Here is a 22,526-nt window from a genome sequence, read left to right as displayed (position 1 = left end):
CAAAGCTGGAGATAATACGATGGGAAGCAGATTAAATAGGAGTTAACTACGAGTGATTAGCTGCTTTATCTGCACTGGGCGGCAGATTAACTGCCATCTCTAACACAGAACCACACTGCAGGGTGAAAGGGATGATCCGAATTAGCCAGGTTTTGGTGCTGGAAATGAGATTAAGTGAATTGTGTGTCTTGCACTGCACAAATGTAGTTTTGCATGTGTTGAATCTGTTTGTCATGTATTTGTGTGCCTGCACAAGAGCCTGTGTGTTTGGTAGATGACAACAAACCTCAAATCCTTCCATCAGGACCATTTGGGAGGAGCAAAATGGTATCTTTTGGATCCCTATAAAAGAGGGATCACTTGACAATAGTTTGAGGGAGCCTTCATCTGGTGTTCAACGAAGAGAGAATTTACATCGATACGGGTTGGACTCTTTTTGCGATGCTGCAGTAATCTACAGAAGGAAATAACTCAATTGATTGAAGCTTTAAGGTGTTACAGCGTTCTCGGTGGAGTGGTTGCCAGTTTCAAGCAAGATGAAGGCAGTACCCGAGTTTAACGATGACTTCTACATCCCCATCCCTTTAGATACCAACAATATCTCTGCTTACAGTCCTTTCCTGGTCCCCCAGGACCACCTGGGTCACCATGGCGTCTTCATGGCCATGGCTGCCCTTATGTTCTTCCTTTTCGTCGCAGGGACTGCGATCAACATCCTTACCATTGTTTGCACAATTCAATACAAGAAACTCAGATCTCACCTTAACTATATTCTTGTGAACCTTGCCGTTTCAAACCTGTGGGTGTCCGTTTTTGGTTCCTCGGTAGCATTCTACGCCTTCTGGAAGAAGTACTTTATCTTCGGGGTGATAGGATGTAAAATTGAGGGCTTCACTTCAACAATTGGAGGTATAACATAATTTGAATGCTTCTGTGTTAGCCTGTTGTAGTTCACTGTAGTTCGTATAAAAAATCTAAGCAGAACTTATTCTTACATTCTGATTTGAGATGGTTTCACCAAACCCTTTTTCCATTTTTTTTCTCTGTTGTTGCAGGAATGGTGAGTTTGTGGTCTCTTGCTGTGGTGGCATTTGAAAGGTGGCTGGTCATTTGCAAACCCCTTGGGAACTTTACCTTCAAGACCACTCATGCCATAATTGGCTGCATACTTCCTTGGTGTATTGCATTGTCAGCTGCAATCCCTCCACTGTGTGGATGGAGCCGGTAAGTCCCACTGCTCACACTGAGGAGGACACAATGCCTAACACCTTTTTTTCTCCACTCCTATACAACTTGTTCAAATCCCAGAGTGAAGTACTCTGATTGAATTGTGCAGATGTCTATCCCATCAACCTCACTGAGATTTGTTTTACAGGTACATCCCTGAAGGTTTGCAGTGCTCTTGTGGACCTGACTGGTATACGACTAACAACAAATACAACAACGAATCCTTTGTCATGTTTTTGTTCTGCTTCTGCTTTGCGGTTCCTTTCAGCACCATTGTGTTCTGTTATGGTCAGCTGCTCATCACACTCAAATTAGTAAGTACAAATTACTTTTACCATTGGATACTGCCTGAGAATTATTCATTTGTTTCTGGAAAAGAGTCAAAGTTTAAGTTAGGAAAAGGAATTTTATGCAAACATACAGTGTTGTAATTTAGACTTGATATTTCAAGTAATTTCATTTCCAGCACCAAAACCTGGCTAATTCGGATCATCCCTTTCACCCTGTAGTGTGGTTCTGTTAAGGTGATGATACACAGGGCAACTTTTTTAGCATTGTTTCTGGGCAATGTTGCCGTCAACGGGCAACCAGATGAGACACAGGGCCCATGACCGATCTAAATTATCCAGATAGAAATGTATTGCCCATTTTCAATGGGAAAGTGCCCAAGCAACAATTGCTCGGCAAGATTACCCAGCAACATTGCTCAAAAAGTTGCCCTGTGTATCATCACCTTTAGGATTTGGACCATAAGTAAAAATGGTAGTGTGAAGCTTACCTTCAAAAAAAGAAAATTTTATCATTTGAATGTTCACTTTCCTATCTAGTTTTCAGATCAAAATGAAGAACAGGAATTAACATAATATGTAAAAAAAAAAAAAAAAATGGTTTTGTGATTTTAATATTTATTAATATATATTAACTGGCATCTCTAACACAACTGATAAAAATACGATTTATTTATTTTTTACATAAATAAATGATAAATGTGTTTCATTGCTCTGCCACATTGGGATGCACATCCCTGTCCACTAGATGGAGACTATGAATAGTTTACTGTGGTCATGTTGCCCGTTGCACTAAAATCCCCTGTTTGTCCTACCAGGCAGCCAAAGCTCAAGCAGATTCAGCTTCGACCCAGAAGGCAGAGAAGGAGGTGACAAAGATGGTGGTGGTGATGGTGTTCGGCTTCTTGTTATGCTGGGGACCATATGCTTGCTTTGCTCTCTGGGTAATTTCCCACCGTGGTGAAACATTTGACCTGAGATTGGCAACCATACCATCCTGCCTTTGTAAAGCCTCTACAGTCTACAATCCTGTCATCTACGTCTTAATGAACAAACAGGTATAGTATTATGTTTACATTTGGAGTTGTATTGTTGAAGTTTGTTCCCATAAGGCTACAGTACTAAATGCCGTGTTCATATAGCATAACTAATCACTTCAAATAATATGTGCTACTCATTTCTTTTGAAACCCAGTTCCGTTCCTGTATGATGAAGATGGTCTGTGGCAAGAATATTGAGGAAGATGAGGCTTCTACTTCATCTCAGGTCACCCAGGTCTCCTCTGTTGCACCAGAGAAATAAACCCATTCTTAATGTAACCTCATCCTGCTGACAGAACCACTCTGCTGCATGGCAGTGAAAAATAATTTTTCAATGATTGTAAATAATAAACATAGACCCACTAGGAATTTTTGCTTTTAATGTCAACATTTTTGTAACTTGGTCTTGGCTTGCTGAACAAGTAGAATGAGTAGAAGTTCATTGTTATCATTAAAAATGTACAATAAATGCAAAGAAAGAAAGAAAGAATTGTGGTGTTAAATTTATCAGTTCAAGAATTGTGACATACAAGTTTATATTAATTCTATTACATTAGTCTTATTTCTTCCTGTTTTAAATGGACTGTTGTAGTGAGCACACCATTGTACAACAACTAACACATGAAAACAGAGAAGTATCTCATATATCTGATTGTAATCAAGTCCGTAGCCCTTCAGTTATGAGTAATGGAGTAACACATCCAGGGATGGTCTGAAAAGCAAAGTCAAACAGAGTATTATCTATTATCCAAAACTGCTAATAATTAATAATTTTTATCAATTCACTCAAAATTAATAATGAGAATTTATGTGCAGTAGTTTCAATGTCTCTAATATTGTATTTGTATAGTATTACTTGCTTACTAACCTTAACTTCTTCTTGTACTTCATCCAATAAGTAGTTCACTTTCAAATCAAGATACAAGTGCAAAGAAAGAATATGAAATTAGCTTTTGTCGTTTCCAAACTAGCCTAAAACAATAAATACAAGAACAATATCAATATAGTTCATCTAGAAATTAAACCACAAATGATGTTAGAGAAACAATGAGCATGAAAGCAAAGGTTTGCCCATGTTAGATTAACATCTATTATATGGATTAATTCCATTCAAAAATGTAAAAATTGTTAAGTAAACATTCAGTACTAAATACCATGAATATAGCAGTTGTCCAATGGCAGACCATGTGAGACCAAACTATTATCTTGAGCTTTCGTTGAGAATTCAGTTGTATATCCGAGTTCTGCTAGTAGTGAACTTTTGCCAATCACGAATAGTTCAGAACTAGCGGAATTCCAGACATAGGACTGACTGAGTGATGCCCCTTGATACTTTCTGATCCATCTGTTTCTGAAAAACATCCTTTTCAACTACATCTCTGAATATCTGTGATTTACACTCTGAAATAGCAACAAAAAACACTATAGTGACCCTTGACTCTCAATCCTGCAAACCGTACATTAATTCCAATAGTCTATTAAACTTCAATTTATTTCGATTAGCTTCCACTTTAAAACGAAGTGTAAAAGATCAAAACGAACAAATACTCGTTTTGGATAAACGCATACATATCAGTACAATTCTCTGCAATTTTAAGAATGAAAAGGAAACAACTGATAGAGTAAAAAAGTGTACAGACTGCTCTCGTCTTCGTGTTGGCTCCATCCTCACCCTGGTTTGGTCTGTTCACGTCCTAGTGTTCACTTCCTCCTGCTCCACTTTGCCACAGTAGATGGAGAAGCCGATGGCTGAAAAAAGAAAAGAAAACGCCCATCGTCAGAAACAGGAGAGATTAAAACTGACCTCATCAAGATTTTCAGATAAACCCTGCTTTCCCTAAACTGAACCAGCAATCCATTGGGATTAGGAAGGTTTGGGCTGCATCCTTGTCAATACTAATTAGGATCTCATGAGGGTACCTGGGTACCCCAGTTGTCCCAATAAGCTGATTTGGACTTGGAATGTAACCTAGATGTCTGACTTACAGTTACCCTGCACATACTGATGATTGAAACTGTGTTACATTTGCTTTAATTGGACATGAGATAATATGAATGATTAAGCGTTTTTGGGCATGAACTGTGTGGCACGGTGTTTACAATGAAATTGATATAAATGAGAAAATGTTTATGTCCTTTATAAAGGCTTAAATATTCTTTAGCCAAGTTATGCCATTAACGTTTTGTCATTATTTACGTCAGAAAAAAAGGTACAAAAGCTGCCACTGGGGCGGTACCCTTTCAAAAGGTACACCTTTGTACCTTATTTACACCTAAGCAATGCATATCATCTTAAAGGTTCATATTAGGCCTAGTACTCAAATAGTATTTAGTACCTTTTGAAAGAGTATCGCCTCAGAAACAGTTTTTGTACCTTTTATTCAGAGAGTATTCTGCTGCAACTAACGATTATTTTAATGATCGATTAATCTGTCGATTATTTTTTCGATTAAGCGATGAATCGGATAAAAAAAAACTGAAAACAAAAAAGCATTCATTTCCAACCCTTTATTCAAAAACAGAACTGACAGTGCAAATTCACAGGGGAAAAAATCAGAAAGTGCACAAACGGGTTGCTCCTTGAACATCCCTGAGCTGTTAAAGTAATAATAAAATTTTTTAAAAAGGACTAACACAAAAAACATACACATGTATGCTTTACATATGCTTTTTTTTAAATAAAGTGCTCAAAAATATGTATATTTTTGTTTAAAGGGACCTGAGCTGTCTGAACAATAAATAATTTATAAAAAAATAAAGAAAAATACAAATCAGAAAACTTAACAGGATTTGTTTGAACGTCAGAACTTGTTCTCTACACTCACAGAGGCACATGCTCACAAACTCTCACGACTCACACTTACAGACGCACATGCTCACAGATGCAGACACTTACAAACTTGTGTTTTTTTTGTTTTTTTTTTGTCAAATATGTTATTATCTTTAACAAAATGTTTGACATTTGACAAGCACATGCACACAAAAGACAAGTCTCGTGCAGTCGGATAATAGGTAATAATAATAGCAATAATAATAATTATAACAGAAGATAATATCTCTAGTCTATCCTAATATTAATTATAAATACAATGTATATAAAATATAAATACAATATAATGTAAAAAACAAATACAATTGAACACCTCATATGGCGTGTAAGGTAGGCCTATTTTGCAGCTCATCCTTTCCTAGGATATAGTGAAGTTTCTCTGAGTCATTTAGAATTAAGAATGAAAAATTCAGTGCTGCAAATTTTTTTGGGGAAAAAAATTCCCTTGTAGTGGTACTTGGGACAGACAAGAAAGTGTTTTCATCATCTGTCTATCTGATTCAAATCACAGTCTGCTAATTCAGTGGTAATAATTTAATTGTTGTTTTTATTTATATTGTTGTCCATTTATCGAACTTCCATGCATGATGCCTCTTATATAATAATTATATATTACTATGTACCATTGAATTTACTAATGCTCGGACACAATCGGTCTCTCTCGCGCACTGTAGCTCGCGCACACTCGGTCTCTTTCGTGCACTGTCGCTCGGTCTCTCTCGCGCGCAAACCATAGACTGGAAAAAAATAGGCTCTTTCGCGCACTGTCGCTCGCGCGCAGACACACTCGGTCTCTCTCGCGCGCGGTGTCCAGTCCGGCGCCTCATGCTCTGCTCAGCACTCAACTTTTTTTTATACTCAAACATCTCCGCGACTTGCCCCGTTCACACTACACGCGACCAAGCGACGCGATACCATTCATTTCAATGGGGAGCTGGCGATTTCCGGCGACACGCGCGACAGCGACCGTTGGCGACTGGATGGGGCGTGTCTGGCGACGCGACAAAGTTGAGATCTGTTTAACTTTATGCAAATGAGGAGCGACTTTTGGGAGCGACAACCAATAGGAGCGGAGCGCGTATGATCCTTCTCCACATTATTGGATGTCATTCATAAAGGCAACCAGTAGTGGGAACTCCCACTAGCGACCTCATCGCCAGCCACTGGCGACATGCAGCGACAAAGTTGCTTGTAGTGTGAACGGGGCTTAGTCGCGCGACGCAACGAATCGATGAAATTCGTTGCCAACTTTTTTAATAATCGATTTTTATCGATTTAATCAATTCGTTGTTGCAGCCCCAATTCAATTCAATTCACATTTATTTAATGCTTTTCACAATACATGTCGTTTAAAGCAGCTTTAAAGAAAATGCATGTGTCATTACAATTATGCATTGAATGGAATGGCATAGATAGAATAGAATAGACTAAAAGATAGGCAATAGATTCTGTGCAACTATGCAATATACATTCGTAAGTGTGTGAATACGCAAAGATGACATTTTTATGCAATGTACCAAATAATTCAATCTACAATTTACAATTGTAGAATACAATTATAAAAAGTTCTTTACTCCTTCAATAGGCAGCAGGGGCCATTATATAGAAAAATCCTAACTCTAGAATCCTATCTTATCTTTTTAGTGTGATTTCAGTCAGAAACCTTAGAAACTTTTACATTTGAAATTCTAATTTTAACTTAAAATCCTATATTGCATGTTTCTTATATGCTGCTCTTGTTGTATGGAGCACCAACAAAGGAGCCAGAGCACTCTAAACTGGTGCTATTTTAGAGAATGACAATGGATTTGTTTGTTGCTTTTTTTTTTTAAATCTCATGCCTCTTTAAGTAAAAAGTGTGCTGTACAGTAATACTGTACAAGAAGCTTCAGTCAAGGTCAACACAAAGAGGTTAGTGACCTAAAATTAAAACTGTAGAAAGCATCAAAGGGCCGTCACCTTATAATCACTCTTGTCTTGCCTTGCCAAAGGTCACCACCGCACATTGTTTTGCTTTACCTGTGATGGCTTCAACAATCCTAGGAAGGAACAGTAGCTTAGGCCTCCTGTAAGCCTAATGAATGAGTTTTTGTTCTGCTCCTGATACCTGTTTTGACCTCAACAATTCTCCACCCTGTAAGCCAGGGCATCCTCTTTTTTGCATATAAAAGCACTTTGATAAGAGCCCAAAGTCTGTCTGTGCGAGTCGGCCAGAGACAGAAGGCAGTAAAAACACAAAGGCCCAAAGCTAAGTAACTACAGGTTTGGGCTATACAACAACCTTCAAAAATGGCAGAGCAATTGGGAGACGTGATGTTCGCAGCCAGGCGAAGGGGAGATGAAACAACAAGAGAAACAATGTTCACATATACCAACAGCAATAACACCAAAGGTGAGCTTTTAAAATGTCTTCTATTTCTATTTTAGTAGGTTTTGAGTAGGTTTAAATAGGGAGGTTGTGTGCATTGAATATGTTGACAAAAAATGTACAGGAAATTGTTCAATCATAGCTATTCTGTTAGAATGATAAAGCCGTGTGAACGTCTTTGTGGGCTTTTAAAGCTTCCGCAATAGTGGCAGTGTAATAGGACTGGACATTTTGGCAGTCTTACTCTAAACTTCAAATGTGTGGTCTTTTGACCTTAGCGCTCTCATTTTGGCCAGAAGTAACATAGTCAGAGAACAATTTCAGACTGATGAATATGGAGCATCAGAATAATGAGAGTTGGTTACAAAGGCTGTTAGGTGAGAACTCCTTCAAGATGATAATATTACTGCTCTTTATTTCGCATTTCCAGATCCCTTTGAGGGACCCAACTACCACATTGCCCCCCGATGGGTGTACAACCTCTCAACATGCTGGATGATATTCGTGGTCATTGCTTCGACCTTCACCAATGGCCTGGTGCTGGTGTCCACGGCCAAATTCAAGAAGCTCCGTCACCCTCTCAACTGGATTTTGGTCAACCTCGCTATAGCTGATCTAGCAGAGACTCTGTTGGCCAGCACCATCAGTGTGATCAACCAGGTTTTCGGCTACTTTATCCTCGGACATCCCATGTGTGTCTTTGAGGGCTACACTGTGTCTGTATGTGGTAAGTTACTGCCCAGAGACATCATTATGAATACATTAGACCAAAGTTCAATATATATATTTTTTTACATCATTGAAACTTTGTCTGTTTTTTAATGATATCTAACAACACGATCAACAGGTATCGCTGGTCTGTGGTCTTTGACTGTCATCTCTTGGGAGAGATGGGTGGTCGTCTGCAAACCATTTGGAAATGTCAAGTTTGATGGTAAATGGGCATCTGGTGGCATCATCTTCTGCTGGGTTTGGGCTGCTGTCTGGTGTGCACCTCCTATATTTGGCTGGAGCAGGTAAAATGACTTATTAAATTATCAATATGTAATGAAGGCACTTGACAGCTACGTACATTTATATCTTAGTAATTCATCATGAAATCATTGAATTCTTTGGGTGAGATCAACAAATAAGTTCCACACAAGCATAAATGTGGATCTTTTAAATCCATTATTTTTCAGATATTGGCCTCACGGTCTGAAGACCTCCTGCGGCCCTGATGTCTTCAGTGGAAGCGAGGACCCCGGTGTCCAGTCCTACATGATTGTCCTAATGGTCACCTGTTGTATCCTCCCTCTGGCCGTCATCATTCTCTGCTACATCGCTGTGTACTTGGCCATTCATGCTGTAAGTTGTCTCCTTGACTGCTTTTTAAAAGTTTATTCCAGTTTCTAAAAAGGCACTAAGCATCTATCATTTCTTTACAACAGGTCGCCCAGCAACAGAAGGATTCTGAGTCCACACAGAAAGCTGAGAAGGAAGTGTCCAGAATGGTGGTTGTCATGATCATGGCCTACTGTGTTTGCTGGGGTCCTTATACGTTCTTCGCCTGCTTTGCAGCTGCAAACCCAGGCTATTCCTTCCATCCACTGGCAGCAGCCCTGCCTGCCTACTTTGCTAAGAGCGCCACCATCTACAACCCCGTCATTTATGTCTTCATGAACCGACAAGTAAGTCAATGCTGTTGACACAATGAGCACAATGAGAAAATTTTGCATGAATCTTTGCAAAAGAATCTTGATTTCTCTTTCTTCACAGTTCCGCGTATGCATCATGCAGCTCTTTGGAAAGAAGGTGGATGATGGGTCTGAGGTGTCTACATCCAAGACAGAAGTGTCCTCTGTGGCTCCTGCATAAATCGCGCACCAGATCTCAGAGCAATGGTCTTGAGTCAAACATGGGAAAAAAGATGAAAATGGGACTTTTTATATTCCTTGTTTACCCTCAACGTATATCTTGACAACTTTGCTTCCAGATATTTCCCTCGGATTGATGGGGAATACCTTGTTGCATGGCACTGTGTGTTAACACATTACTTGCTCAACGGCCCCGTGACTTAAGATCTACCGGAATGATGTTACAGTTTTTATGGTATTCATTTGTCACACAATCATTTGTCCATGATACTCCATCCACTGACTATTCAGAAGGTTGCATGCCTATATATAGCACTGCTTTGTGGGAATGTGACACTCAGCGTGGATTAACTAACAGCAAAAAGTAATCGCCTCATTGTAATGTACAATTTCTGCTGAATTGCTGTTCAGTGGCAATGTAATAATATCTCTGTAATCTTAATTTTGTAGCCATCTTGCAAGAAAACAAAAATGACAAAAAAAAGTTTGATAGATAGAGGCCTGCCCATGTACAGCATGTAATATGGTTCTATTTTTTTCTTTGATGAAAATAAAAAAAAAAGCAGCAAAATAAATGTTCTGTTCTCTGTGTCTTTTATTACACATGCACATCTCTCTGAAATGATTTCATTGTGGGTCTCCATAGCAGGGCAGCAATTGAAATAGTCAAGATATGGTCCCTTTCACAGATATGCTTTTTCGCATATCATTTTCATATATAAACTTTTTATTTTTTTATTTTATGTACATTTATATTGCTATACTTTATTATATTCCCCTGGCATTACCCCCTAACACAACAAGGAGGTTACTAATGCAGCTGCTGAATGAGTGACTAAAAATATGACATCCTTATCGCTTCTGATTGCCATAATCCATCTCATGTTTTTTCTTTTTTTAGAAAATCTTGGAAATGCAATAGTCGTTTTTATATTTTTTTCCCTTTTTTTTTTTGCTGAAGCAAATGGGAATGGAAAATTAATATTTGCTGTGGTATCCCACGTACCTCTACAGACATTTAACCTGCTAGTTTAGGCCTACTTCTGCATTCCTAACCTGGAAATGTGAAAAGATCCATGATCTTGTTTAAAATGTGTCCCTAACTTCACTTTTGTACACTTTCCCTAGATTTAATTTAATAGAAAGTACAAATAAAGAATTTGCACTGAAATCCCTAAGACACCCAGACAAAAATCCACTTTAAGGAAAATAACTTTCAATTCAATGTTTTTTTGTTGTTGTTCTAGAAAGGATTTAAAGCTTAAAAGTCACTTAGAAGTCTGCAAATAAGAGGAGCAAGTCAAGTGCAATTCCTCCATTTAAGCCTGAGGGTGCTAAGCAAATTCAACTGGAATGTGACACTAAAAGCACTGCTTATCTAAGGAGGATTAACCTCAAATTGAAGTCTTACCTTTTTGAATCTGAGTATCCCTGTGCCCCCGTGTGCTTGGGGGCTAATGTGTGCATGGATGTGTGCTTTCATCCCATATGTGTGAGGTCATGAACAGAAGTTAATGCCCATACTTCCCATGCAGATTTGGGGGCACTTCCTGTTATGCGAGACAGCTGTACCTCCCAGCTAGCCTTAATTCGCTTCACGTCAGAAAGTCTTTTTGGCGATGAGCTGGTATAAAATGCCTCTGACACCGTGTGCCAGTTTATTGGTTCCAATTTCTACCACAAACGGAGAAATAAGAGGCAAAGGAGGGACCAACCACCAACTCAGGGAGAGAAGAATCCTGTGACAGGTACAACCACTGCAAAATTTACTACTTTTGTTGAAATAAAAATGGGTAAAAAAGTGAATAAATCTCAATATTTTGATCTCCAGGGTTTACAAAATGGCAGAGTGGGCCGATGTGGTGTATGCTGCCAGACGACGAGGGGACGACACAACAAGGGAGTCTGTTTTCGTTTATACCAACAGCAATAACACAAGGGGTATTTTATCTTCAGGAACATGGAACACTGAATGTCATGAACTTTATGAATGAGTAGAAGAGGAAAATTGTATAATAATATCTCATTTGTTCTCAGATCCCTTTGAGGGACCCAACTACCACATTGCCCCTCGATGGGTGTACAACCTCGCAACAGCCTGGATGTTTTTCGTGGTGGTCGCCTCGACCTTCACCAATGGCCTGGTGCTGGTGGCCACGGCCAAATTCAAGAAGCTCCGTCACCCTCTCAACTGGATTTTGGTCAACCTCGCTATAGCTGATCTAGCAGAGACTCTGTTGGCCAGCACCATCAGTGTGATCAACCAGGTTTTCGGCTACTTTATCCTCGGACATCCCATGTGTGTCTTTGAGGGCTACACTGTGTCTGTATGTGGTAAGTTACTGCCCATAGGAAGCAAATAAATATGCAAATTATTTGAACCAAAACTTTTTAGGTAGTTTTTTAATGATATCTAACAATCAACAGGTATCGCTGGTCTGTGGTCTTTGACTGTCATCTCTTGGGAGAGATGGGTGGTCGTCTGCAAACCATTTGGAAATGTCAAGTTTGATGGTAAATGGGCATCTGGTGGCATCATCTTCGCCTGGGTTTGGGCTGCTGTCTGGTGTGCACCTCCCATCTTTGGCTGGAGCAGGTAAGGACTGAAATATCATAATTTTCCATTGTAAATTATTTAATTCCGTCATATATAAAGAAAATCTTCCCTGCTCTGAAGATATTGGCCTCACGGTCTGAAGACCTCCTGCGGCCCTGATGTATTTGGAGGAAGCGATGACCCCGGTGTCCAGTCCTACATGATTGTCCTAGTGGTCACCTGTTGTATCTTCCCTCTTTCCATCATCATTCTCTGCTACATTGCCGTGTACTTGGCCATTCATGCTGTAAGCTAATCTTTTATGAAATCTTTAGAGGGAAATATTTCTCTTTGTTTGCAATGGAGAACTGAGCTTGTTTCCGATCGTCTCTGGCAGGTCGCCCAGCAACAGAAGGATTCTGAGTCCACACAGAAAGCTGAGAAGGAAGTGTCCAGAATGGTGGTTGTCATGATCATTGCTTTCTGCCTTTGCTGGGGTCCTTACGCTTCCTTCGCCTGTTTTGCAGCTGCACACCCAGGCTATGCCTTCCATCCACTGGCAGCAGCCATGCCTGCCTATTTTGCCAAGAGCGCCACCATCTACAACCCCATCATTTACGTCTTCATGAACCGACAGGTAATATTGCATTGTATGGGCATACTCAAATGTGTAGGTGGCTTATTCTTTAGTTATTTAAACCGCTTTTGGTAGATCAACAATCAGAAACTGTCTTTGCTTTTGCAGTTCCGCGTATGCATCATGCAGCTCTTTGGAAAGAAAGTTGATGACGGATCTGAAGTGTCCACATCCAAAACAGAAGTGTCTTCTGTGGCTCCGGCATAAACCTCATGTCATTTATAGCTCCTACCGAACAAGAGAAAACGGGTTTCTTAGAACTGGACTTATAATTGAAATAGTCTTGACTGTACATACCGGTATGTTGCTAAAAGTCTTCTGAAAGAAACTTTTACTGTCCTGGGATCATTTAGCAAGACCTAAAAGGATTTATTTGCAATGCAATGATGTTTGAATGTCACTCAAATCTTTCATAATCTTTCAATTTCTTATTTGCAAATATGCTGAAAGATGTAATAAATATTCAAAAACAGGTCCAATGAACAATGTAAAAACAATTATGACAACTATTGTTGTTGTCACAGAGCTATGTTTTGTAGATGGATTTGCAAATGTAAAAAAAAATAAGAAAAAATACATTTTTATGTTATATTGTTTTCTGAAGAAAATAAATCATGCAGCAAAATGAAACATTGAAGTATTTGCTTTCAATTGTCGAAACTGTAAGAAAAAATGATGTGGACGTTGAAGATCTCAAAAATGAAGTTTATTACAGCATAGCAGTGGCAAGGTACACGAAGCACCTTGGGTTCACCGGCGTCAGAATGAGAACATCCAAGTCTCAAACCTTTTATCCTGTGGCCACTCTTAATGTAAATGAAGTTGCTCCTGTTGTAACAGCTGTGGTCTGTATGTTAATGAAGTTGAGACACCCCATTGTCTGAGAAGGTTCTCTGTGTCCCACTCTGTGTCCCATTCATTCTACAATTGATGATGACCATTTGCTCAGGATGTGATCAACCCAAATAGTGAAGAAACAATATAACTTCACTTCCCAGATAGCACAAGTCTATTTGATGTTATATTTACATCTGGAAGACGTATTTTTAAGAGTGTTTGCTCATCTGCAAGACGTCTATAGGACGTTTCCTGTCAGATGTCAAATAGACGTTTAGAAGATGTCTTTAAGATGTAATGATTTAGAATGCATGTTAAACTGACATCTTCTAAACGTCTATTTGACATCTGACAGGAAACGTCCTATAGACGTCTTGCAGATGAGCAAACAGTCTTAAAAATACATCTTCCAGATGTAAATATAACATCAAATAGACTTGTGCTATCTGGGTTCCTTCATCTCTATGATAATTAAGCCAGTTTGGGGATGAGCTTCTTCTAAAATATATTTTGGAGTGGAAACTGAGTCGAGGCAGACTACAATTTCTTACAACACTGTTCACAAATTGTAGGTCAGTCAATGCATTGTTTATTTCCCCATTTTAGAATCTTGATTATTTCAGCCCACTGTTAAAATGCACCCCTGAAAACCAATGTAAAGTTGATGGGCAGATGAGAAGAACAAGACAAGAATAGATAACTTTCCAAAAAAAAGAAAAAACATAACTGCACGTATATGTTCCCAGAAGATTCATAGAATTGGAAATCCAATAGAATTTCCAAAAATGTGTCTTGCAAGGGTTTTATAAAGGATAGAGCACATGAAGCCAGGTAACATCTTGTAATCTCATATAAGCTCTATTCCACATCAAGCGGATAGAGGATTTCACCTAGCCTGGCCAGTAAAGTCAAGACTTTTGCTAGGAAGCTTATATGACGGAACTCATTAGGTTAAAACACCGTTGAGTGTATTTGTGTATGTGAGAGCATTCATGTGGGAGGGGTTGCGTGACTGTGCTGTGGATTCAGCATTGCATGTATTTTTGTCTGAGCCAGACTTTATTCAGAGTAATTGTGAGGACATGCTGTCATATTTACGTGCACAATAATTTGAGCCAGTTACGGTTATGGTGAGAACAATTTCTAAATAAATGAAAAATAATGCAAAAAAAAAATGCTTTTAATAGAAAAGATTATATGCTCATTTTAAAGAATAAAGCAAATAAAAAACAATTTAGATTCTTTGTTTTTAGTGATTGGCCATAAGGTAGACCTGAAATAGCCTGGTCCCACCAGACTCTCACAGATTTCATTTGTAAGTATGTAGGAGGGCGGAGCCAGGCTAGACCTGAAACCCTTTTGTAAAGCTTTGTATTATTATTAAATTACCACATAGCATCTTAAGATATATGACATTTTATTTAATGTATATTACTGATGTGTATTCTTAGCATATTTGGTGACTAACTTTTTCTACAGTATTATTTTATTGTTTTTTGCAAGTTTATTTTACTCAAGTGTTTGTTTTTGTGGATTTACTCTAGCAATCTACATAGGCTAGGCTAATTATAGGCTATCTTACACGTGTTTGATGAGTCTGTAATGGGGGAGGAGGTTGATAAAACACCTATAATTGTAAAAATGGAATGTACTGTTTGGCAGTTTGAAGGAAAAACAATACAAGTGTGAATCATAAAAAATACAGATGTCTATTCTATTCTATTTTATTCTATTCTATTCTATTCTATTCTATTCTATTCTATTCTATTCTATTACAAATCTACCTGAGTAGACTTCAGGAGAATCAGGACTTCATTTTGGACATCGAATTATAGGTCCATACCAGAACAATACATTTTTTCTCGACATTCTCATTGACTATGAATGGAATTCAAAGCTTTTTTGCACATTGCAATAAATTGCAGTTAAAAGTCTTTATTAGAAGTTTAACGTCTCGCTTTAACGACGTCATTTCTAAAGTATTTTTTTACCATAGGTGTTTTACTATTAAGTTTGCGGCAGCATTGTGCCACCATACACAGTACAGGACGCCGCGGGTTCTCACCTAGACTTTTATTTTGAAAGACGAGAGTTTGTCGCTGTCTTCACTTGCGCTTTAAACCATTCACACGTGGAGTTATGTCCAAAGCAAGTGAGTATATGTACCTTTGAGTCTTTTTTTCACTTATAGAGCATTAAAAAGTGCTGACATAATGGCCATTTTTATTGAATTACTTTAACCATGTTACAGAGCAAAAACGAGCGAAACGGCTGGGGTTTAGCGGTAAAAAGGTGCGTAATCTAGCCTATATGCTAACTACTGTCAAATCAATGTTCAGTTTAGTTTTGTTGAAGTTAAGATGACATGCTTACTGTATGTCTACGTGTACCAGAACAACTAATACTACCAGTCAAATGTTTGGACACTCCTACTCAATCACTGTTATTATTTTTACACATTTTAAATAATCATCAACAGTATGAAACAACACTATAATGGAATTGCGGGAATTATGTTGTTTATCAGAAGGATGAACAAATCAATACTATCTTATATTTGAGCTTCAAAGTGCCACTTTTTGCCTAGATTACAGCTCTGCACATTTTGGACCAACTTTATGAGGAATTTAAGATAATGAGAAACATAATTTACAGTGTCCCAGCTTTTGACTGGCAGTGTATGTTGACTGTCTTCTCTAAAGTCCAAGGATGGGCAGCAGTCTCAAGGAGGGAAGAAAGATCCTGGCGTACCCAATATGCGCAGCTTCAAAGAACACAGTCAGAGACAAGCTGAACTCCGAAAACAGAGGGTGAGGAAGGGATCTGTACAACCTTTTCTAAATATGTTGCACATTTCCAGATCTGAGTAACATACATTTACCTTTATTTATATCACTAATGTTGCTGTATATCACAACAAATGCTAATGTGGAGTTTGTGTCAACTGTTTTCTAGTTGGAGGAGCAACAGGAGAGGCAGAGGTTGTCAAGAGATAAAGAGATGATGAAAAGGAGAAGTCTGGACAGTTTCCAGAAAGACATCCAGTTACGACAAAGAGAGTTTGAACAGAGGGTTGGTGTCTGACATTTTACTATTGAAGACAAAGTATTAGCCTTTCACTTGAATAGAATTGAATAAAATCATTGTTTTAAAATATACTACCATACAAACATTTTTTTAATGTTTAAAAAAAAAAAAATGTTTGCAAATTGCATTATATAATTTAACCTTGGGCTGCAAGATTAATCACAATTAACATGAAATCGTGCTTAATACGATTTGGCTTATTGTCAAAATCAATCAAAGTGTTTCAATCTTTCAATTCAGCTATAGCAACAGTATGATGCCCATAGGGATTGATGTGCGTTATCGTAGTCCACCGGCGGAGCATATTTGGTGTGTCTGCGTGAGATGCCCTCTGGCTTTCACATGGAGCAGCATTTACTACCGATCACAGAGCCGTACTTCACTGACAAGCTGCGCATAAAATAATCGCAGCCTTTGCCAAATCGCGTGCGGTTTCTTTTTGATTAATCGTGCAGCCCTAATTTAACCATGTCACTATATTGTTCAACCCCTGTAACACATCTGTAAATTATCTTTTTTGCAATTGCAAATCATTGTAGATCTGCACCTTTGTCTTAATATTGTCTTTATTGTTAATGCAATGAATGCAGGAAAATCAAATGCAAATCCTGGAGAAGCATGTAAACTTTGAAACTGAGAACTCAAGAAAGGCATACTGCAGAGAATTTAAAAAGGTACTATTTCCTGTACTGGCATGTTTTGATAACTCGTTATACTTCCCTTTAAAGATGAACCTCTATTGGCCATTTCTTAATGACAATTTACTTCTTTTGTCTCTTTTTATTTTAGGTAATAGAGGCAGCAGATGTTATTTTAGAGGTTATGGATGCCAGAGATCCCTTAGGCTGCCGCTGTCCACAGGTTGAACAGGCTGTTGTCCAAAGTGGAACCAACAAAAAAATTGTACTTGTTCTAAATAAAATTGGTAAGAGAGAATTTTTGCATGTCGAATTGAAAACTTCATTATGCAACAGATCAAAAACTGTTTGTTTTTCTCGACTTTGTCCACATCAAGATTTGGTGTCCAAGGATATTGTGGAAAAATGGATCAAGTATCTTCGCAATGAGTTTCCTACTGTGGCTTTCAAATCCTCCACTCAGCAGCAGAACAAAAATTTGGTGAGAGCTACAATTCATTATTTTAAATGCATGACTGGTGCAGAAACCAGGAGGGCAAAACATCCATAGAACTGAACATTTCCATCTGTTTCAAGCCACGAATATTTAGATCACCTCTCAAAAGAAAGAAACAAACATGTGTGAACAAAATGCAAGTTTTGGCCACTTGTGATCCATAAACAACACCTGCTGCAGTGTTTCAATCACTAAAAAGAGACCTTCTAAAATGCTTAATGTGAAAAAAAAATTCTCAAATTCATTTGGTGATGCATTCTATATGCAGATGAGCATGGAAAATGAACACAATGTGCTAAATGGTTAAGCGTTTTTTTTATTGTGTTTTTAAATAATGTTTTTCTATGGAAAAATGCTAAACAAGTAACTGTATGTTGTGTTTAAGGTCTTTGTTCATCTGCTTGCCTGTGCATAGTATGCATCATTAATAAGGTGTATATTGAATTTGGTATAATCCTGGTAAAAATGACTGGCAAGCATGGAGGAAAGTCTTGTTTTGCTCTCCAGGAGGGCGGTCCTGTAAAGGTGTGACATGTGCAAACGATGAATGGAGATGTATTTTATTATCAGACTCGGCAAATAATAGTTTTTTTACTGTGACCTATTTATTATATAGTGTTACAGTAAAGTTTTTCTGTTGTCTGACTTCCACAGAAACGCAGTCGTGTGCCTGTGACCCAGGCTACTCAAGAGCTGCTCGAAAGCAGTGCCTGTGTCGGGGCGGATTGTTTAATGAAACTATTAGGAAACTACTGCCGGAACCAAGATATAAAAACGGCCATAACTGTAGGAGTGGTTGGTAAGTTGTTTTTAGTAACATATATGCTAAAAAAAATTCTGTTGTAAATTTCTATAAAAGTTAATGAAATATTTCAGGTTTTCCGAATGTGGGGAAAAGCAGTTTAATTAACAGCTTGAAGCGTGCTCGTGCATGTAATGTTGGAGCTACACCTGGAGTTACCAAGTATGCTAATAAGTTTAGTTTTTTTGTAAATATAAAGTAACATTTTCTATCATTCTAAGCTGCCTTTCCCTCGAATCAATTTGTTTTTCAGGTGTTTACAGGAGGTCCATCTAGACAAACATATCAAACTTTTAGATTGCCCTGGTATTGTAATGGCAACCTCAACCAGTGATGCTGCCATGATCCTTCGGAACTGTGTGAAGATTGAGCAGCTGGTGGACCCAATTCCACCTGTTGAAGCCATATTGAGGCGCTGCAATAAAATACAGGTTTGCAACTTATATTTCAAGAACTTCCGTTTAATTGAATGTGGAATCACAGTGTTACATGTGATTGAGAGCCAGTTGGTTTTTAATCTGTCTTGTGTAGATTATGGATCATTATGGAATTCCAGACTTCCAGACAGTACATGAGTTCCTGGCCTTACTTGCCCGTCGTCAAGGCAAGCTGAGGAAAGGAGGGCTTCCTGACTCCGACAAAGCTGCCAAGAGTGTTCTTATGGATTGGACAGGGTGAGGTTATAGTCCCGGTGAATTAAACGTCAGTTACGTGTTGACCTTTTAAGAATTGTTTAAGCAAAAATTTCAATTCTGTCATTTTCTCGCCTTGTTCACCTGTCTTCTGTGGAAGAAAAAAAATGATATTTTGAAGAATGTTTAAATTGTTTGCACTTACAATGAAGGTGAATGGGGTCCAAAATTGGCTTTCATTTTATGGTAAAAAAAAACAACCCAGAGACTATTTTTCAAAATAGTCCCTTTAAGGTTCAACTTAATGTAAATAAGAAAATGTGATATCAAGTGAACATAATTTTGAAAACTTTTATCATTTACTCACTCTCATGTTGTTTTAAACCCAAAGTACTTTGTCCACATTTGAAACACAAATAAAAATGTTTTTAATATTCTCTCATCATTTTTGTCCATCCATTAAAAGTCCACTCAACCTTTTTTTTTGCGTTTTGGCGGACTGAAAACGCAAGCTTTCTAAAATAGGGTTTCAAAGTCCAAGTTTTTGAAAACAATGTTACCATCGTCTGCATGTAAACAACAAAAACACGAATTTGTGAAAACGGTGACATCATGTGCATGCGAATTACGTGTTTAGTCTATAGGTGTGTAATGTTTATTTACAAGTGACATTGCCAACTACTGGCCTCGGATGCATCACACGGCGTTTTTAGTCGTTTTCGCTGATCCTTGTGAACTGGGATAGTTTTGACATCAAAGCAAAGGATAAACTTTTCCGTTTTAAGTACATCATTGTCGTGTAAACACCCTAAAAATACCTAAATTTTTTACTAGCACAGCTGTTACTTGTTGGTCAAAAACAGTCGTCTGTAGTTTAAAGTATATTTAGAACTCTTTCTCTTTCTTGTACAGGGGTCGTATCAGCTACTTCACACATCCTCCTGAGACTCACACACTGCCCACGCATGTCAGTGCTGAGATTGTAGCTGAGATGGGCAAAGCATTTGACTGGGATGAACTGGAGAAGGGAAATCTGGAGGCAATGGCTGGTAACTGTGGCTATACTATCAATGAAATAGACATACCATATTTTATATAAGTTTTATAATCACACTTTAACTATACACACATTTGCCATTATATATATATATATATATATTATTTTTTTTACAATTTAGAGTGTGGCACATCTGATGCACAGATGGGGTTCTGTATGGCTACATCTGGATTGACAGAAGGCGGTCAAGGAGAAGATCTAGCAGAACTGCAAATAGACAAACCATCAGAGGACCCTGAACTTCAAGACACGGTTGAATCAATGGATGCAGATGAGGACCCAGAGGTACATCCATTACATGGTTCAGTTCCTAATTCAATATAATTTTACATCCACCTATATTAATCATTCAGTGCACAAAGGTTAGTTTGGTGGCGATTTGTTATGGTGTGTTTTAAGACTCGGATCTCATTTTTGACTTTCAATTATAATTCTTCTATTAAGTTTGGGCCGATGACTGTTGAGCTCAAGGTTCCCAAGACAAAAAGCAGTGGTGCAATTGAAGCTGTAGGCCCAAAGCCAGTGGACCTAAAAGACATTCTGAAAGTTGACCCACTCCTGCAAGGTCAGGCACTCCTGGCTGCCAACAAAAAAAGAAAGAAGCAGCAAAAGAGAGCTGGTAAGACATTCTTTGTTTGGAATAAATTCATCCTTGAGTGATCCATACATGTATTACAAGCTGAGCACACTGCTTTAAAACTATGAATTATAACATCACTTCTCTTTTTTTCTTCTTTCGTAGATAAACTCGGCACCAAACTTTCAGATTCTCTTACCTCAGCTTTAAATTTCTCCTTCTCTGACAGCTGATGCGATGAGCATTAAACCAAGATGCTCTGGGAGTTCATTTTACTTTCTCCTTAGAAATACTAACTAACATGTATATTTAAATGATCTACAATTTAAAATATGCAAATAAATCATATTTTCTCTGACTGAGAAGAATGACTCAACTAGACCTCTACGACTATTATTGACCTCCTTTCTACTGTAAATCAGAAAAGCACAAATTTGTAGTTACTAGCCGCGTTTCCACCGCAGGAGCTTTCCCCAGGAACTAGGAACTTTGGGGTGGTACTCCGTGTGTTTACACTGCAGGAACCAGGGTCTAAATGAAGTTCCGGGTAAAAATTTCCCCCCCAGAAAGTCCCTGCTGGCGAGGTAGTACTTTTTCAGAGTTCAGGAACTTTCGGGGTGGGACTTGTGCGCTGAACATGCTGATTGGTTATTTTACCTTGTTCTCTCTGCCGGATGGCGCGCGTTCGTCCCATCCATCTCACGGTCATGTCCGCTATAGCTGATAACAAACGTTGTCTACTTCTATATCTAGCATTACGAGCTTTCTGAAATGAATACGCTTTGGTATTAGTGGTCGTCTCTTTTCTGCAGTTTTGTTAATTACCTCGTTAGTAAACCAATAGATCGCACACAAAAGCAGCACAGCTTGAATCTCTTCAATACTTAAAACTCAAAACAAGTACGCGCAGACTGGGAGGAGCAGTCGCACGCAGTTCAACGTCACCAGACTAATCTTCCCGGTACTTTAGTCCACGGTGTAAACGCAGTGAGCAACCGTTCTGGGGCAAAAAAAGTTCCTATGAAAAAAGTTCCTGGGACAAATAGTTCCTGGTAATTGCGGTGGAAAACGCGGCTACTGTGACAACTTTCTCAAAGTCCTGGTACCAGTTTATTCACTTTTATAAGTACTAGTCAAACCAGATTGTGAAGGAAGAGCAGCCTATAATTTAGTTAAAGCATGGCTAATTTTGAAACTAAATTATACATAAATGCATAAAATAAAAACATATAAAAACATGCATAGATACATAAATATTTTGCATACATAAATGTTTTGACGTTAAAATTTTTAGCCACAACCTTTTCCCCATTCTTCCCCATTGTCATAAATAATTTTGACTTTATCACTGTTTTCCACATTTTAGAATAATATTGTAAAAGTTTAAAAAGTTTATTGTAAATTGTTTAAACTTTTGTCTGGTGCTGTAAAAATGTATTAAAATTCTTTAAGCTTTTAAAACCTAGATGTACACGTGTACATGCCCGTGTTCTTGTGGGGGGAAAATATTTTTTATTAATTATATAATATTATATTTTAAATATTTTTATTAATATGTTGAATGATCTTTTGTATTAAGTCATTTTTATGTTTTTGTCATTTTTATTAGTTTTGTTTTG

At 38.1% G+C, this 22,526-nt stretch overlaps 4 protein-coding genes across 6 annotated transcripts; all 4 read left to right on the top strand.

Annotated features, from left to right (window-relative positions):
* The first annotated feature begins 352 nt into the window (after positions 1 to 352).
* opn1sw2 (opsin 1 (cone pigments), short-wave-sensitive 2) lies at positions 353 to 3,044 on the top strand. Its single transcript, XM_056251489.1, has 5 exons — positions 353 to 909; positions 1,056 to 1,224; positions 1,376 to 1,541; positions 2,333 to 2,572; positions 2,709 to 3,044. The coding sequence occupies exons 1-5, from the start codon at positions 537 to 539 to the stop codon at positions 2,814 to 2,816; spliced, it is 1,056 nt and encodes a 351-aa protein (XP_056107464.1). The 5' UTR covers positions 353 to 536; the 3' UTR covers positions 2,817 to 3,044.
* Positions 3,045 to 7,563: 4,519 nt separating this feature from the next.
* LOC130085619 (red-sensitive opsin-1) lies at positions 7,564 to 9,610 on the top strand. The gene is made up of 6 exons (XM_056251487.1): positions 7,564 to 7,776; positions 8,183 to 8,479; positions 8,600 to 8,768; positions 8,934 to 9,099; positions 9,183 to 9,422; positions 9,511 to 9,610. Exons 1-6 carry the CDS (start codon positions 7,674 to 7,676, stop codon positions 9,607 to 9,609), a joined length of 1,074 nt encoding a protein of 357 aa, XP_056107462.1. The 5' UTR covers positions 7,564 to 7,673; the 3' UTR covers position 9,610.
* A 1,641-nt stretch (positions 9,611 to 11,251) lies between these two features.
* Positions 11,252 to 12,998, top strand: opn1lw2 (opsin 1 (cone pigments), long-wave-sensitive, 2). Its single transcript, XM_056251488.1, has 7 exons — positions 11,252 to 11,356; positions 11,440 to 11,549; positions 11,646 to 11,942; positions 12,036 to 12,204; positions 12,286 to 12,451; positions 12,542 to 12,781; positions 12,890 to 12,998. The coding sequence occupies exons 2-7, from the start codon at positions 11,450 to 11,452 to the stop codon at positions 12,986 to 12,988; spliced, it is 1,071 nt and encodes a 356-aa protein (XP_056107463.1). The 5' UTR covers positions 11,252 to 11,356; positions 11,440 to 11,449; the 3' UTR covers positions 12,989 to 12,998.
* A 2,728-nt stretch (positions 12,999 to 15,726) lies between these two features.
* Positions 15,727 to 21,288, top strand: gnl3l (guanine nucleotide binding protein-like 3 (nucleolar)-like). 3 transcript variants are annotated; one of them, XM_056251485.1, is made up of 15 exons: positions 15,727 to 15,770; positions 15,870 to 15,910; positions 16,321 to 16,428; positions 16,574 to 16,690; positions 17,296 to 17,379; positions 17,495 to 17,630; positions 17,721 to 17,824; positions 18,494 to 18,638; positions 18,716 to 18,803; positions 18,895 to 19,072; positions 19,173 to 19,315; positions 20,186 to 20,322; positions 20,452 to 20,615; positions 20,775 to 20,949; positions 21,073 to 21,288. In XM_056251485.1, exons 1-15 carry the CDS (start codon positions 15,758 to 15,760, stop codon positions 21,138 to 21,140), a joined length of 1,701 nt encoding a protein of 566 aa, XP_056107460.1. In that variant the 5' UTR covers positions 15,727 to 15,757; the 3' UTR covers positions 21,141 to 21,288. The 3 variants fall into 3 exon arrangements, with proteins under 3 accessions (XP_056107460.1, XP_056107458.1, XP_056107459.1); XM_056251483.1 differs by having other exon boundaries at positions 15,743 to 15,770; positions 16,327 to 16,428; XM_056251484.1 differs by lacking the exon at positions 15,727 to 15,770 and having other exon boundaries at positions 15,889 to 15,910; positions 16,274 to 16,428.
* Positions 21,289 to 22,526: the final 1,238 nt, after the last annotated feature.

The sequence above is a fragment of the Rhinichthys klamathensis genome, unplaced genomic scaffold (genome assembly GCF_029890125.1).
Source record: "Rhinichthys klamathensis goyatoka isolate OS25496 unplaced genomic scaffold, OSU_Roscu_1.1 h1tg000082l_1, whole genome shotgun sequence".
In the NCBI taxonomy this organism is placed as follows: domain Eukaryota; kingdom Metazoa; phylum Chordata; class Actinopteri; order Cypriniformes; family Leuciscidae; genus Rhinichthys; species Rhinichthys klamathensis.
Note: the sequence above shows the minus strand (reverse complement) of the source record. Positions and strands in the feature narration are given on the sequence as shown.